Raw genomic sequence first — 17,099 nt, 5'->3', positions numbered from 1 at the left:
ACGAATTTTGGGTCAGATTTGAAAAATTCAATATGGCGGATACAAAATGGCGGACATATTTTTTGAAAACTTGTTGGAGACTCACCAAGTTTGATATTAGGGAGTTTTTGGGGTCGCTGATTACGAATTTTGGGTCAGATACTGTTCATTGCGTGACGCGGTCGCTTTTAGGTGCTCTGCATTGTTATTACGTTCAAATTTTCTCTCCGTGAACATATTGCTATCATTTACACATTTCACACACATTTTTGATACACCACCAGTTGTTCACAAAACCAAATAGTTTTTGGATATACCTCTGCTTGCTACCAGTGTGTAGAGAGTGAAAATGGAAATCGAACCAGCAGATATTCCAAGTGACAATGAATCAGTTGATGGACTGTGCAGTTCCGACGATGAACGCGAGGACGCAGATATCATCAATGTCAAAAAAAGAGCGGAAAATTTTGATTTTGCTGACGATGGAGTCGAGGCGGATGATTTGCCCGATGTTCCTGATGAAATCTCACAAGTGAATGAAAAATGGGAAGAAAAGAGAAGATTGAGAGATGATCTTCAATTCACAAAAGATTTTGGGCCCAATATTGCGGACACAGTTACATCACCAATTGATGTATTCTTTTGTTTATTTCCTGAGTCTCTAATTGATATATTGGTTGAACAGACAAACCTTTATCGAGTGCAAAGAGAGAGTCAACAGAGAGAAGTAAGCAAAATTGAACTTCTCACATTTTTGGGAATAAACATTTTGATGGGAATCAAAAAGCCCACATCATATCGAGATTGTTGGTCAATGAACCCTCAACTACATGATTCTTATGTGAGTAAGTTGATGACAGTGAATCGTTTTGGTTTTTTCCTTAGTCATTTACATTTGAATGATAATACCAAGGAGCCTAAAAGAGGAAGTCCCGGATATGATAAGTTGTACAAAATAAGACCTATGGTAACAATATTGAATGAAACATTCAAGAGTTGTTATAAACCAAAACAAAATCAATCCGTGGACGAATCAATGATCAAATTCAAAGGAAGAAGCAGCATGAAACAGTACATGCCAGCCAAGCCTGTGAAACGTGGGTACAAATGTTGGGTTCGTGCCGATGAATCAAGTTTTGTCTGTGAATTTCAGGTGTACACTGGTAAAACAGAAAGTACAGAAAAACTTTTGGGTCCACGAGTTGTAAAAGATCTTACACGCGAACTTGTAGGTGGGAATCATCATGTATATTTTGATAATTTCTTCACTTCTGTTTGTCTCATGATATCTTTGAAAAAAGAAAATATATTTGCCTGTGGAACTATACGAAAAAATCGTTCAAGGCTACCAAAAAGTCAGATTCCAGACAAAATTGTGAAAAGGGGTGATAGTGAGTTCAGAACATCTAATACCGGCATCAGATGGATAAAATGGATGGACAATAAGCCTGTCCATTTCCTATCAAACTTTCATGATCCTCTGGATTCTTCGACTGTTACTCGCAGACAAAAAGATGGATCTCTGAAAGAAATAAAGTGTCCCTCAATGTGTTCGGATTATAATAAACACATGGGTTACGTGGATAACTCAAATCGTTTAGTTTCCACATATAAGATCGATAGAAAATCCAAGAGATGGTGGCTACGATTATTCTGGCACTTCTTAGATGTATCTGTGACTAACGCTTTCATCATGTATAGGGAGAAAAATCTCTTACCTTGCATGACATTGAAACAGTTTAGGTTGATTATCGTTGAGAAATTATATTAGTTTCACAAAATCTACCTGTTTCAAGAGGACGAAAACGAAAAGCAGAAATAGTAGGCCCCCATAAGCCTCAAGTTCCTCTGCCTTACTGCGATCCCGAAGGGAAGCCCAAACGATGTGCTTTATGCAGTACAAAAGCAGATGAGAGAAGAACTTTATGGAGTTGCACTATTTGCAAGGTAAGTCTTTGTTTGCAACCAAAACGAAATTGTTTCGCAGATTACCACAAGTGAACTTTTTCTTTGTGTGCAATCAAATATTTTCAATCATAGAAAAGACAATTACTATTATAAAAATGGTGGAACAAAAAATAAAAAATACAAAAAAAAAAATTACAAAAATACAAAAAAAAATTTTAAATTGCAAAAAAAACTTGAAAAAAAAAATGGAACTAGAAGCTCGCCACGTCCTCGTCGTTAGTTCTGGGTAAAGCTAAGAGCGAGTGAAATTACTTTCTTGCAAAACCATTTCTTATTTTCTGTTCCACCATATTGGACTTTCAAAAACTGGCTTGAGGTTTGCAATCAGCGATCGGAAAAACTTCAAAATACCAAGTTTCGTGGGTATCTTAATTTTTCGAGAAATGTGTCTGACATTTTGGATCCGTCTTTTCGAATTTTTCGAATATGACTTCAGATTCGTAGTCAATTACCCTAAAAACCCACAAACATCAAGTTTCGAAAGTATTCAACAATTTTTCAATAAATGTGTCCGCCATTATGTATCCACAATTTTGAATTTTCAAAGTTTTACCTCATATTCATAATCAGCGACCTCAAAAACCCCTAAATATCAAGTTTCGTGAGTATCCAACATTTTTAAAAAAAATATGTCCGCCATTTTGTATCCGCCATTTTGAATTTTTCAAATCTGACCCAAAATTCGTAATCAGCGACCCCAAAAACTCCCTAATATCAAACTTGATGAGTATCCAACAAGTTTTCAAAAAATATGTCCGCCATTTTGTATCCGCCATATTGAATTTCTCAAATCTGACTCAAGGTTCGTAATCAGCGACCCCAAAAACCCCCTAATGTCAAATTTGGTAAGTTTCCAAAAAATTTTTCAAAAAATAGGTCCGCCATTTTGTATCCGCCATATTGAATTTCTCAAATCTGACCTCAGATTCGTAATCAGCGGCCCCTGAAACCCTTAAAATTACATGCAATCATAAAAGCGGTTGGTAAGTAAAATGTGTGCTTCAAAGGGTTAAAATTATTGAAACTAATTATAAAAATTAGCGATCTTTGAGAACAACATATCGCAATATTCGTTATTTTGGTACAAATAATCTTCCGAGTGAGTCGACCATTCAAAGGTTGGTAAAAAATTTAAGGAAACTGGTTCTGTAGGGGATAGAAAAAGGACTGGTAGACCAAACACTCGTCGCTGTAGCGCAAAGTGTTCCTGAACAACTCTCAACATCGATATCTCGACGTTCTCAACAATTTCAGGAATCGATTGCTTTACGGATTTTACCTGTAAATCTGGTGCTCATGGTGGACATTTAAATGATGTAATTTTTCACATATTGTTAATTGTTATCATTGTTATTTTAGACATAAATATAATTGTTAAGATTCATATTTTGAAAAAAAAAGCTTAAATTAAAAAATAATGAGGCAATTTTTAAATGTTTTATTTTAGCCCTTAACAACCGAGAAAATTAGATGAAATTCTAAAACGTTTATAAGGCTGAAAACTTAAACTAAACATTTAAACTGATTTATTTAGATATGAATTCAATATATTTACTTGATTTATAATTTTATATGATCAACAAACCAGGGATGTACAAAGTTGTTATATTTGTTCAAGAAAACTACAGTAGAAGTTTTGTCACTCTCTTTCCATTTCGGAAATAATGAAATAAGGGATTCTCACTAAACAAGTTCGACACTACAGTCTATACAGATGGCAGTAAAATGGATTGTGGTGTTGGAGCTGGTATATATTCTCATAGACTTAAAATTGAAAGATCTATGCGTCTCCCTAATGCTTGCAGTGTCTTTCAGGCGGAAGTACTGGCAATTAGGGAAGCTTGTAGGCTACTATTCGCAGATCCCTCTTTTAAGAGCAATATCGCTATTCTTTCGGATAGCTAAGCTACAATCCAGGTACTGGACGCGGCTATAACAACCTCTAAAGTGGTGGAACAAAGCAGGAACAGCCTTACCACCTTGAGCGAAAACCATAGAGTTACCTTAATCTGGGTCCCGGGACATCGGAGCATCGAAGGTAATGTAAAAGCGGATGAACTGGCAGATTGTAGATGGAGAGACCAGACGAAATGCATAATTAGCAGAACGTTATGGCCCGCTTACATCATTAAGTAATCGTCAACATTGATAAACATGAAACGATGGGACATAGACTAACGGCAGTCATAACTGGCTTTTGGTTTGTGGGAGAACAAGCAGCCAAAATGGGTGTCCCTCACAACACATATTGTCACAGTTGTAAACAACCGGTGAAAAAGGAAACAATCTTCCATTTTTTCTGTGAATGCCCTGCCCTATGGAAGGACAGAATGTTAACCCTGGGTAAACCGCTGTTCGAGAGTCTGGAACAGCTGTCTGGCTTAGATGTCAACAACCTGATAAGGTTCCTGAACCGCACAGACTGGATATAGTCATGCTGTAAATAACTGGTAAAGAAGTTGGTAACGAGGATGTGGCAACAAAATGGTGCGGAAGCGCTAGTTGGACTCTGGAAGAATCACCCCTTAAACCAACCAACCAACCCCTTATTGGGGCATTTCGTTTTCTATCGCATAAGTACTATGTCCCGCTCGTTAAGGATTAAAACAACATCTAGGCGGGTCTTTTGAAAGACCTCTTCTCTTATTCATTTGAAATTTAACTAGCATTAATTTTATTTAGGTTCCTAAAGCGAATACCATAAATTTTTAATTTTTACTAGCTGTACCCGGCGCGCGTTGTTACAGATTTCGATGCGCAGCGAATCGTTTCCTCTAATAAAAAAAATAATAATAATAAAAATACAGACATGGTCATACTAATTTTTATGAGAATCGGTTGAACGGGGGAGAAGTTGCTACTGTGCAGCGCCACCTGGTGGCGAGTGGCAGCAATGAGCAGGTCTGTAGAACCTTCTCCGCGGAAAAATACATATATATACCAATTTTTACAATAATCGGTCCAGTAGTTTTTGAGTTCATCGATGACATACAGACAAACATTCATTTTTATATATAAGAAGAAGAAGAAGATTTAATTTTCTTTTTAAGAAGAAGAAGATTTATTTTTTTTCTTTGTTTCAGTTTTTTAGGATTTACTTATATGGTTTTTAAGTTCGCACCAATTTTTAAATGTTTAACCCACTTCTGTACCTGAGAGAAGTTTCATTTAATTTTAAGAAATAAACCTTCTGTATACTCTTTTAATATGAAATGTATATTAATATTTTAAGCCGTTGGAATAGAATGTATGCTTCATTATATATTTGAATTTTTCTATATTAGTTATTTTAGAAATATTTTGGGCTGGAATGAGCTGGTAGCTGACCAAACAACTGGCATTTCGTAGAACGAAGGACGTAAGGCGTCCCCTCGTTAAAAATACCATTTGCTAACGTGAAAAAAATTATAGAACGCGAACTGGTTAAGCTGAAAAGTGAGCTGGTAGTATTTTTTCCTGCAGGGTTGTAGTGCGACCAGTCGCTACACAACACACACACACATCAACAAAATTTTATGGACTGAATGCAATTTAATATTTATTTATTTATTAGTTGCGGCTTGTGTTTATTTTGATAGCAATTTAGATTGCCATTTTTCATAGTTAATCGACAGAAAGAAATTCAAATTTTTAAATGGAATAAAATCATATATTTTTGAATGGCAAAATGTTAGTTTACAAATATGGAATGCGGCAATGCGGCAAAAACGCTTGAGGCAGTTTTATTTTTAGCCTGAAAGGAATTTTGTAAACCATTTATTTCCTTTACTATTTGTAGTTGTTGTTGTTATTGCTGTTGGACACAGCACTCAATCAAATTAGAGAATATTCTCAATGGTTGCACAAAAACCAAACGTGGAAATATATACATTTACATGTACATAGGTATAAGTGTATGTATGTATGTATGTATCCGCATGCATTCATCAAAAAATCGTAATAAATAGATTTAGAAAATTTTATTTTGGCTAAGTGTAAAATTTCGATTTTTGAAATACTTATGAAATATTTGTATGTAGTAATAGAAAACTTGCCTTCACGCAAACCAAATTTCAGTATTTTTGGTAATTTGTTCGCAATTTTTTTCTGCAAATCACGCCGCTTGCGAATGACGCAGCCAAAATAAATAAATATCTGCACTTAGTTATTGTAGAAGCAGGGTAGATAGAATAGTCTCAAAGCACTTACCAGTTGACGGCTTTTGATTGTAGAAATCTAAGCTTTTTATTTCTGCGGTGTCGACGTGCGGTGCGAAGCCCTCATACAAATCGCTCTCCTCCTCGATGCCGCTCAATTTATCAGCCTGGGCTGCCGATGTGTCACGATTGTAAGGCATTTTCTTTTTTTTTTTTCTTAATACTTTTACTTCGAAAGAGTGGAGGAAGTTTTATGCTCTTCTTTTCCAAATCCTTCTTTGCTCTATGATTTGCCTCAAATACCTTTTCTCGCTGTCTCTCCTTTCTTCTTTGGTGTACGCTTTCCTACTGCACTCGCTGGTCTTTGTGACTGTTTTCTTTTTTATTTCTTTATATATAATATATATTTTTTTTTTTGAAATTTTCGATTTGACTAGAAATATGTTACGTAAAAGATGTTCCTTTTTAATACTTAATTACTTGCGTTTTTTTTTTCACAATTTCCAAATTGCTTATCGAAATGTTTATTCGTTACTTTAAATGCTTATGGAGATAGAAATACTCCACGGCGACGTGTAGAAAAATGCAACATTATGATATTTTCAAATTTATGTTAAGTCCTCAAAAAGCATAATCGAGTGATGCCACGGGAGATAAGTGGTGAGAACCTGAAAATTTAGAAAAAAAATTGTTTTCATTATTTTTGTGTTACAACCAAAATATCAATATAATAATAAAATAATTAGGTTAATATAGATTATCGCCCCCAGTTTAGGCTGGCGGTTCCAAGCACGGATAAAGAAAAAGAGTTTGAGGCAACGGGGAAACCTCATCCTTAGTAAAATCATATCCAGTGTCTGAAGGTATAGTCAGGCCACGCTGCTCTCAGGGGAACATAAAAACTGAGAGCTGGCCCTCCAAGTTGGGGGTTGTACTTAGGGCTGCTAACCTTATCACTAAAAAAAAAACAAACACATATCATCACAAAGGCCTCGGATACACGAAACACTAAGAAGACGCGCTCGGATACGAGAAGCACATGGGCTATACGCATCAGATTTAACAGCGAGCTAGAAGAGTCCCTACTAAGAACTTTCCCCCCAAGGGGAAAACGTGTGCAGTGTGCCAAATCGCAGCGCATCCGATGAATGAATGCCTCGCAAAGTTGTAGAGGCGCGCATGCTAGGTGAGAAGCGAATAGAATGACCGGGGAATGCGTTCCCACGAAAGTTACCGTTACCGGAATGACTCGGATTTATATCCGGCCAAGGACTGTCACTCCAGCAGCATTTCTCATTTCTGTATGGGAAATGTTTATGCTGCTACAATAACAACAACCGCGGAAGCGATGGCTAGACGACGTTGAGGACGATCTAAGAAACTTAGGAGTGACCAACTACCGTAGTCTGGCTATGGACGGAGATGCATGGAGAAGAATTGTAGAGAAAGCTAAGGCTCACAATGAGGTGTGAAGCTATGAATGATGATGAATTAGATTAGATTAGATGGGCGACTGTTAGAAGGAGATAGTTTACTAATTAAGTGACTATAGAATCCCGAGAAAGGTATCCAAGTCCTGCACATTTTTAAAAACTCGCGTTCTTTTAGCGAACCCAATCAGACACTTCAGCCAGATTGCGCTTAAACTGACTATTCTCGGTTCGAAGATGTTCTATCCCTCATTTTTACACTTGAATACTATAGAAACTTTTATGTGTGGCTTCGTACTAAGCGTCAATATGACCCATAATCCAGTACATCCAGTATTACTCCTCGAACTATTGCGACAATTTACTACATCCAATCAGTTCCTTCGGCAAGCTTCAGCCTAAACTAAATATGTATATCCTCGAAGAAGTTCTCAACCTATAATTTGAAATGGACTTTTCGCCATATATGGTTTCTGTTTCTTCCTTGTTTTTACAATCACTGAAGAAATAATTAGTCGGTGCTTAGAAATAAGTGACTATATGGCCAGTAGCACAGTACTCTCAGTTCTGTTCCTACATATTCCTAAATAATCACAAACTTTTAGCGAATGCAATTAGCTCCATCAGCGAGATTGTATCTAGCCTGACTGGGCTTCCAGAAATCTGAAAAGCATTTTTCGGCTTTCGGCGCGCGCGGTACTCTCACACAGGAAATTCTGAATGGATTAAGTCTCTTTCTCATTCCTAGAGCTCCTATAGAAATAGCTATGCGTGGCTTGCAGCGTATTAGCAGAATGCCTAACAGTTCAGCATCCTCGTGATATTTACGGTATTCTCATCAAAATTTCAGTCTTTACTGAGGATTTTCAGATAAATTTCGGGTACGTAGTTTTTTTAGTGAACTCTATCTTGCTCTATATACTTTGAAGAAGATTTCTTCTTCTTCTTAGTATCATAGTCCTTAGTGAACCATTGCTTCATTGACAACCTTTCGCCACTCGTCTCTATCTAAGGCTTCTTGTTTCCACCGACGCACGTTCAGCTTTGCAAGGTCATCTTCAACGTCTTTGAACCGTCTCTTTCTGGGGCGTCCTTCTGCCTCTTACAGGGCGTAATTCAACTGCCTTTCGAGTTGTTGTCTCCTTAGGCATTCTAAACACGTGCCCAGCCGTCTTATCCACTGAGATTTTATGAATCTTATCACAGTTTCGTGTAGTGCTAAAGGTTTCAGCTCATGATTATATTTTTTTCGATAAGTTCCGTCTTGCTGTCTGATTGGTCCATAAATTTTTCGTAACATTTTCCTTTCGAAGACCATTCGCTGATTAATGTGATGGTTTTTAGCGTCCATAGTTCAAAACCATTGCCTCTAACGGCCCCAAGCTGTGTTGAAATCTCTTCTCGTTACTGAACCTTTTTTGTTATATTATATTTCGCAGTAATCCACAACTTTATTTTATTTTTTTATTTAATTTTTGTTTTTAATTTTTTTTTTTTTTTTTATTTCTTTTTTAATTCTTAAAAATTTTTTTTTATATATTTTTTGTTTTTTATCTTTTATCCACAACGTTATTTTTTATATTTTTTTTTTATTTTTGTTTTTAATTTTTTTTAATACTTTTTATTTATTTTTTAATATTTTTTTGTTTATATTCCTCTTATTCTTTTACAATAACTCTCACAATTGCTCCTCGTTTACCCACTTATTGCCAGTCTGTCTATTTTCGTCCTAATCGCCAATTATCCGCATTTTGCCTATACAATTTTTCTTTTTATCAGTTTCGCCGAAATATTTATATTTATTGCTGGATTTGTTCCAAAATTATCATTGCACTTTGATTCGTAAATGCAAACTCAGGTTGTGTGCAAATATGAATGCGGATATGTGCGTTTTTTTGTACGCGTGACGTATGCCGAGCGTCATATTTCCGCTGCGTACACACAAGCATCTCCAATAATCAAATGCAAAATTAGCGCATAGTAGCAAGTCACTTGCGACTCGATGAAATTGCTTGAAACTGTGAATATTTGTTTTATTTTGTGTGAAAATTTAATTTTGTGTGCATATTTTGTTTATACGATTTTTTAATATTTTTATTTTTGGTTCCAAACGAATTCAATTAAAAATGTTTCGTTGTTGCCCTTTCGTTCCTTTTGTGTGATTTTGTCACTATTTCCACCCTCCTTCCCCATTTTCGCTTTACCAAATTTCCCACTTGTTTATTTTGCTTCCTTACCTTCTTTACCTCTGAATTACGCTTTCTCTCTTTTTCCAAAAATAAATTTTATTTATTTGGGTTTCTGGAAAACTGCGCATAAAAGTTTCTATTGTTTGTTGTTTTAGTTTATAGCAGAATTTCCTTTTATCTAAATTGGCAGTTTATTTGTTGTTGCAGTTTGAAAAGAGATTGTTTAGATAAAATCGCGAATGAACGCTGCTGAAGTGGGCTGCTGAAATAGGGCGGCAAAAATTGCCCAAAAGGCGAAGAGAGGAAATTTAGTGATTTATTTTGGTTTGTTTAAATTGTTCAAATTAAAAGGCAAAAGTTGTGTCTTTCGCTTCTCACAATGGCTGTAGTCCGTATGTATGGCGAATAAGCCTGGATGTTTACTATTGACTCCTTGCTCCTGGCTAGATATCTACTATTAAATCTTATAATCTGGCTAACAAGCCTTAATTTCTTCATGGCCTTGCCGGATAAGGCTAAAGAAATCCAATAAGTAGAGACGAACCAATTATGGACGCACGTCTGGAGACTTTGGGTGAACACCAAAGGGACTGCTAAACTGAATTAAATTTGGTTTGAATGCTGCTCGGGACTATCCCCAGTATTTGGTCTGTTTAGAAAAAATCTCAGAAAATACTCGCTGAAATAAAAATTCAACTCGGTGTGTGTTCCAAGGTTGTTGTGCCCAAAGTTAGATAACAAAAGAGCGTCTAATGTCTTAAGATTGAGCAAAGCTGAATACAAACGGGGCAAATAGAAGGGGTGAGTGAGAGGGTAAAACACAGCATAGTTTAAATCATGATGAAAATAATTTAGAAGCTGTGACCGAGATGAGACCGTTAATCGGCTCTTAGTGAATGGGAAAGAATCAACTGATTGGTTGACGTCACTCGGGCCATGACAACGGTTTGTTTGTGAAAAAACTGAGTTGTGTTGGTGAAATACGAAAAAAATCAACACAGTATCCATTAATATTGCTTCGTTGCCGTCTGAACAACGACTCATTGCACGAGTGTGTGAATACGTGTAAATTGAGCGGCCAGAATTCGGTTGCCGGTAAACTTTTCCCTTTTTCTATACCTTCACAATTTCAACATTCTTTATATTGTAACGATTATTTTCTATGCGCAACGATTACCCTCCTTCTACCAACAGTTCAAGTTCTAAAGCAGTTCAAGTAGAGGAAAAAGTCATCAGCAGAATACAAATTTAAAAATATTCTGTCATCATTCATTTATTGAAAGAGGATAGTATCACTTTCTTAACGGTAAAGAGCGAATCCAATATGTCCAAGGTGCCGGAATGAGAGTTGAAATATTGTATAAGGGTCGAACTGTGAAATGCCTTCATACACAATGGAGAACATTAAAATTAACAATAAGTTATTTTATTATAAAAAAAAAAAATAATAATAATAATTAGTAATGCCAAGAAATTTGTCCAAAAAGTAGAGTCTCGTGGACGAAAACCTATTATGTCGTCGCCATTACTCGTCAAGCGCTTAGTTAAACAGACCAAGAAGGAGCCATTCAAGCCAGCAGTGGAGCTTAAAAAGGACCTAAATATTGATGCTTCTGTTGAAATCATTCGCACTCGACTGAGAGAAAGGAACTTGAATGCTTGTAGTCCGAGAAAAGTTTCGCTTTTGACCATTAAACACGCAGCTAAACGCATGAAATTTGCTAAGTAACACTCCAATTGGCCAGTGAAAAAGTAAAGAAACATAGTTTTGACAGATGAGAGCAAAATCGTATTGTATGGAGGAACTGGTTCTCGTAGTTACGTTAGGAGGAAACCAAATGAAGAATATAGACCGATGTACACGAAAAACCCATTAAACACGGGGGTTTCAGCATTATGATATGGGCGTGCTTTTCCTATTATGGAGTAGGTCCGATTCATTGGATTAGGAGGATCATGGGCCAGCACGTCTACGTCGACATCCTGCAAAATGTAATGTTACCATAGGAAGAGGATGAAATGCCATTAAAATGGGTCTTCCAGCAGGACAATACCCCAGGATCACGAGCAAAATGGCTAAAAAATGGTTTGGGGACAACGCAATCAACGTCATGGAATGGCCCCTGATAACTTATTAAGTGAATATATTTTTAAATATGCAAGACAAATGGGGTGTCTTCTTACCTAAAATATGTTGATAGCTGAATTAATTAAGTAAAATTATTTTATGTTCAAAAAATTGAGTTCTTTTCAAACTTTTTAAATTTTGAATTTCGAAACACCCTATGGTGCTATTATTTCCACCGCAGCTGTATGTACATATATGAAAAAATGTCGTTTCATCATGACGAAACTTAAACAGTTAAAGGCTTAATGAATATGCACGTCATTTAAAAGCACAGCATTCCAAATTAGGTTTACTACAACTAAGAAAAAAAACAAAAAAAAAATTTAAAAATATAAATTAAGCAAAAATTAAAAAATAAATAAAAAATACAAAAAATATGTTAATTAAATTAGAAACAAAACAAAACAAAAAAAAAAAAAACACTTCAAACTATGTAACCCTACGGGTATTTAAATATAAGTCCAAATATTAGGTGAAGTAAAAATGTTTTTCGCCAGATGTCTGGGGTAAGCCACTTCTCATGAAGTACTATTATATAAGGTTGTCAAAAAAGTCTTGCGGTATTTTTATTGAATTTTCAATTGTTCATAAAATTGGTTATAATAATGCGATTTAAGTCAAATATGCACCGTTTTGTTCGATGGCGAGTTTCCAACGAGATGCCAACTTCATAATGCCACTCTTATAGAAGCTCGCTTCCCTATTGTCAAAAAACTTGGAGAGCCAATTTTCACAGGACTCTCTTGTGGACAACTTCCGACTACCAAGCTCGTTCGCCATGGACAGAAATAGGTGGTAATCACTTCGTGCGAGATCCGGACTATACGGTGGATGCAAAAGAACCTCCCATCCGAGCTCCCGGATCTTCTGGCGCGTCACCAAAGATGTGTGTGGCCTGGCGTTGTCCTGATGGAAGACAATTCGGCCTCTGTTGATCAAAGATGGCCTCTTCTGCATGAGTGCTGCATTCAAGCGGTCTAGTTGTTGGCAGTACAGGTCCGAATTGAGCGTTTGGCCATAGGGGAGCAGCTCATAGTGGATGATTCCCTGCCAATCCCACCAAACACACAGAAGAACCTTCCTGGCCGTCAATCCAGAATTGGCCACCGTCTGGGCAGCTTCACCGCTTTTCGACCACGACCGTTTACGCTTCACGTTGTCGTAAGTGACCCACTTTTCATCGCCAGTCACCATCCGCTTCAAAAACGGGTCGATTTTGTTGCGATTCAGCAGCGATTCGCATGCATCCATACGGGCAAAAATGTTTTTTTGCGTCAAGTCGTGTGGCACCCATACATCGAGCTTCTTTTTGAATCCAAACTTCTTCAAATGGTTTATAACGGTTTGATGACTCATGCCCAGCTCTTGGCCGATGCTACGGCTGCTACTATGCCGGTCTCTTTCGATCAATTCAGCGATTTTATCGCAATTTCCGACGACAGGCCTTCCTGACCGTGGCGCATCTTCGATCACCTCTGCACCAGAACGAAAACGTTGAAACCATCGTTGTGCGGTGGAAATGGAAACTGTATCGGGTCCATAAACTGCACAAATTTTATTGGCAGCAAGAGATGCATTTTTGCCTTTATCGTAGTAGTAGTGTTTGCGACGCTATAACTCACGAACGACTAAAAGCAAACAGCAATTAATCAAACACGTGTTAGCACGTGAAAAGAGCTTTCCAAAATGCTCTAGCGTGAACCGATGCGACGAATACAACCAGAACTACGCGCTTGCAAAGACAAGACTTCTTTGCCAACCTTATATATAAAACCATCGCTTCCTGAAAGGTGACAAGGCAACCAAAGTTCTTTCATAGCTGTGTGTGTGGTTTACTGTAGCCAGTTTTGTGTTACAGACTTCCAAAATGGAGACAAACAAAGAGAAAAGTCGATACATTCTTCAATACTGCTAAGCTCTAGATGAATAGTCGAAGCAGACGGTCAAGCGTTGCCCAAGTGTTTGCTGTTTCTGAATCCAATACAGTATCGAATGCAACAACAAAGTGTTGACCCCCACGATTCTATTTTAGTAATATGCACATCGATGCTGCGACACGCTCTAGCAGGGCCATAGTAGAGCATTTTGATAAAATCATGGAAAATGTCGAGCCGGACCAACTAATGAGCGTTTATGCGATTATTCAGAAAATAAAGGTTAGTCGATGACTCAGATAATAAAGAGTATTTTGCACAATTTACATAAGAATAATTAAATTTATTGTTTTTTGGCAGCGAAATCTGTGAGGAGGTTGGTGGCTGTTGGAGTATTCACCTACAGAACCTTCGGTCACAGCTCAATAGGAAAGTGGAGCTCAAGTTGCACAGACTACATGACTCCGTACTTTAGTTGGGAGAGAAGGTTTCGCACTACAATTGAAGAGGAGGGATGGCACACAGGCATGAAGCCTGGCCATAAAACTTTTCACATCTATACAGACGGCTCTAAAACTTCAGACGGAGTGGGAGCGGGTATTTACTGCTCACAACTAAGGGTAAGGCAGCTGCCAGATTGCAGCAGTATTTTCCAAGAAGTTTTTACTCTGCTGTGGGGAAAGCCGCGGAGCTAGCCTACACTGGAACTAGAAAGAACTCAACAATTAATATATATGTGGACAGTCAAGCATAAATAAAAGGAATAAGCTCATATTGTATTAAGTCCAAAACTGTTCGACGGAGCAGGGAGGTCATAGAAAGGCTAGCCGCAAACAGTAAGCTGCATATCTACTGGGTACCTTGTCAGAAAGGCATTCTGGGGAACGAAATAGTAGATCAGATAGCAAAAAGTGCTGTTAGACTACCTTTTGAACAAGAGAACGACATACCAAAACCGCTAAATAAAATATACAATGAAATGGACACCTACATGAAAAGGCGAGTGGAAGTTAGGTGAACTAATCTGTATAGCAAAAGTCATGTGAAGAACTAACGACAAAAGACTGACTCAATTCGTAATTACGCTCTCGCGAAAGGACTGTAGAACTATCATAGGTATGCTGAAAGGTCATAATCTACTGGCTGCACATGCATACAAGATAGGGATTTCTAACACGGACAAATGCAGGAAATGAAGAGAGGACGTTGAGGAAACTTTAGAACACCTTCTGTGCGGTTGTCCGGCATTATCAAAAACGCATTTAAAGTGCCTGGGAGCCTCATTGTTTGACGGTCGTCTGGAGAACGTCTCAAAAGCGGATCTCCCAGCGCTGCGTAGATTCGCCAAAATCGCTGTCATCCTACATGATGTCTACTTTAGGTATTCATAGATGTCGGTCTCCATCGGTATCGCTAGGGACCAAAAGGTCTATGCGTGGCTTGTTGCCAACCAGGCTAACCTAACCTATTGTTTAGCTTTTAGCTTTTTTAGCACTTTATGAATAAAAAAGTTATATGCAGTAAACTGCAATACAAATAAAAAAAAAAATAAGTAAAACCATACAAAATGCGCACATCCACAACTATTATTATTGTTCACACTCGCCAACAACCCCAACAACAACTGATTGCATCTCACACACTCAACACATCACTTTTTATCTGATTCATTAACGTGTTCCGCTGCTTTTGCGGCTAAAACAAAGCACGTGCATGTTTTACCGGTTTCCGTCACGGTTATGCCACTTTTTTGTATAGCATTGTAGTAAAACACACAAAAAAACATACAACAAAAAAAAACTACAACAAAAAATACTACAAAATAACCACAATAAAAAATAGTATTCTCCTCTCGTACGCTCTCTCAGCTCATCCACTCAGCACTCTTAAGCTGCCTTACAGCTCCATTCGAACTAGCGCACATCAGTGTGTGTGTGTGTGTGTATATGTGTAGGTCTGCTCTGAATTTCATTCCCGCTGCTCAAAAGTTTACATGTTCTGCATGCATTATTAATTGCCGTTGATAAACACTTATTTACACTTTTTTCATTCATTAATTTTGCGGCTAATCTTTTAGCTACACACACTCACACACACACAAGTATCTATGTATGTACACGTATGAACCTTTTTAATTTTATTTTGCACGACCGTTTGCTATCTCACGCTGCTCTTCCACATGCATCTTCTTTGTTACTTTTCTTTTCGTTTGTTTTAGTATTTTTTCCTTTGGGTGATTTTTTATTCACTTTCTTCTTTTTGTTTTTGTTTTTCAAAGATTTAATTTATACGTCATCATAGAATTTCAAGTTTTCAAAGGTCAGCGTTTATTAATTTATGATGATAAATGAGCGATGAAATGAGGCGTTTGGGGTTGTCGACTGACGTTGCGTTGCGCGTGGCATATCCGCTGATAGTCCGTAGACTGTGAATTCGATCTCCGCTTTGTGGAGCTGATAGATTTGGTTTGATTTTCATCAATGGTTTTTAATTGCCTTCGCCCGTTGGCATGACCGGTTTGAAAAATAAGTTCGTCCTTAGTCTGTAAAGCGTCTAGACGCCCTGCATTTCAGAAGTGAAGACTGAAGTGTTTGTTTTTTCTTCTTAAATTACGCTTTTGCTGCTTAATTGATTTCATTCGACTTCACAAATGTGGGTATTTCGCAGGGTATAATCCCTGCTGTATGTATGTATGTATGTACTCGCTCGTATGTATAAATAATTATGTGAATTCAAATCAGGAAAATTGTTGCTTGATAAAATATTGATAGCAATAAATTTCTTATTTCATGAGACACAGACACAAATACTGTTGGGTTGGATTATCTGAAGTCAATTACTGCAGTAAATTAATGTTTTGCAATTTATTGCGTGATTCATCAATTCAATTGCTACCGGGGGATTTCGTAGCTAGTTTTATGTTAAAGAAAAATTTAATTTTTGCTTCGGGCCCATTCAAAAAACCCCAAAAACAATCAAGTGAATAGTTAAATATTTATTGCAATGCTAGTTTTAAGGTAAGACGGGGGAAAATGTAGAAGAGAAAAAATTTTAACTCCTGTTTTGAAATCAAACACTCACAAAAAGCTTTAAAAACAATGTTTAATTGAATGTTAAATTTTCATTAAGGGGGAACGCCACTGTGAAACTTCAAAAAAAAAAACGATTTTTTTTTTGCATAAATTGTTAGTATAACAACTCAAGAAAATGTGGTAAACATTTTAAAGCGAAATTCACTTTAATTCCGATTCTATCTGCACTTAAGTGAGCGCCGGTCGGTTCGGGCCAGTAGCGCTTACAAACGCGTTTTTCTCGAAACGACTTTTTTTTGATACGGTGGTGGCAACGATTTTTCGAAGACTAATGAATTTCAAATTTTCGATTTGAAATTTCTT

General features: G+C 37.1%; 1 protein-coding gene and 1 long non-coding RNA gene across 2 annotated transcripts in view; one reads left to right on the top strand and one right to left on the bottom strand.

Annotated features, from left to right (window-relative positions):
- Nucleotides 1-328: 328 nt before the first annotated feature.
- Nucleotides 329-3,312, top strand: LOC129248952 (piggyBac transposable element-derived protein 4-like). The gene is made up of 2 exons (XM_054888560.1): nt 329-1,207; nt 3,307-3,312. The coding sequence occupies exons 1-2, from the start codon at nt 329-331 to the stop codon at nt 3,310-3,312; spliced, it is 885 nt and encodes a 294-aa protein (XP_054744535.1).
- Nucleotides 3,313-6,360: 3,048 nt separating this feature from the next.
- Nucleotides 6,361-17,099, bottom strand: part of LOC129247981 (uncharacterized) — a 125,713-nt gene continuing 114,974 nt past the window's right edge. The window contains exon 4 of the long non-coding RNA XR_008582589.1: nt 6,361-6,751. This is a non-coding gene — a long non-coding RNA (uncharacterized LOC129247981). The remainder of the gene's footprint in view (nt 6,752-17,099) is intronic.

This window comes from Anastrepha obliqua, chromosome 5 (assembly GCF_027943255.1).
Source record: "Anastrepha obliqua isolate idAnaObli1 chromosome 5, idAnaObli1_1.0, whole genome shotgun sequence".
NCBI classification, from domain to species: Eukaryota; Metazoa; Arthropoda; class Insecta; order Diptera; family Tephritidae; genus Anastrepha; species Anastrepha obliqua.
The sequence above is the reverse complement of the archived record's forward strand: the minus strand, read 5'-3'. Positions and strand labels throughout refer to the sequence as shown.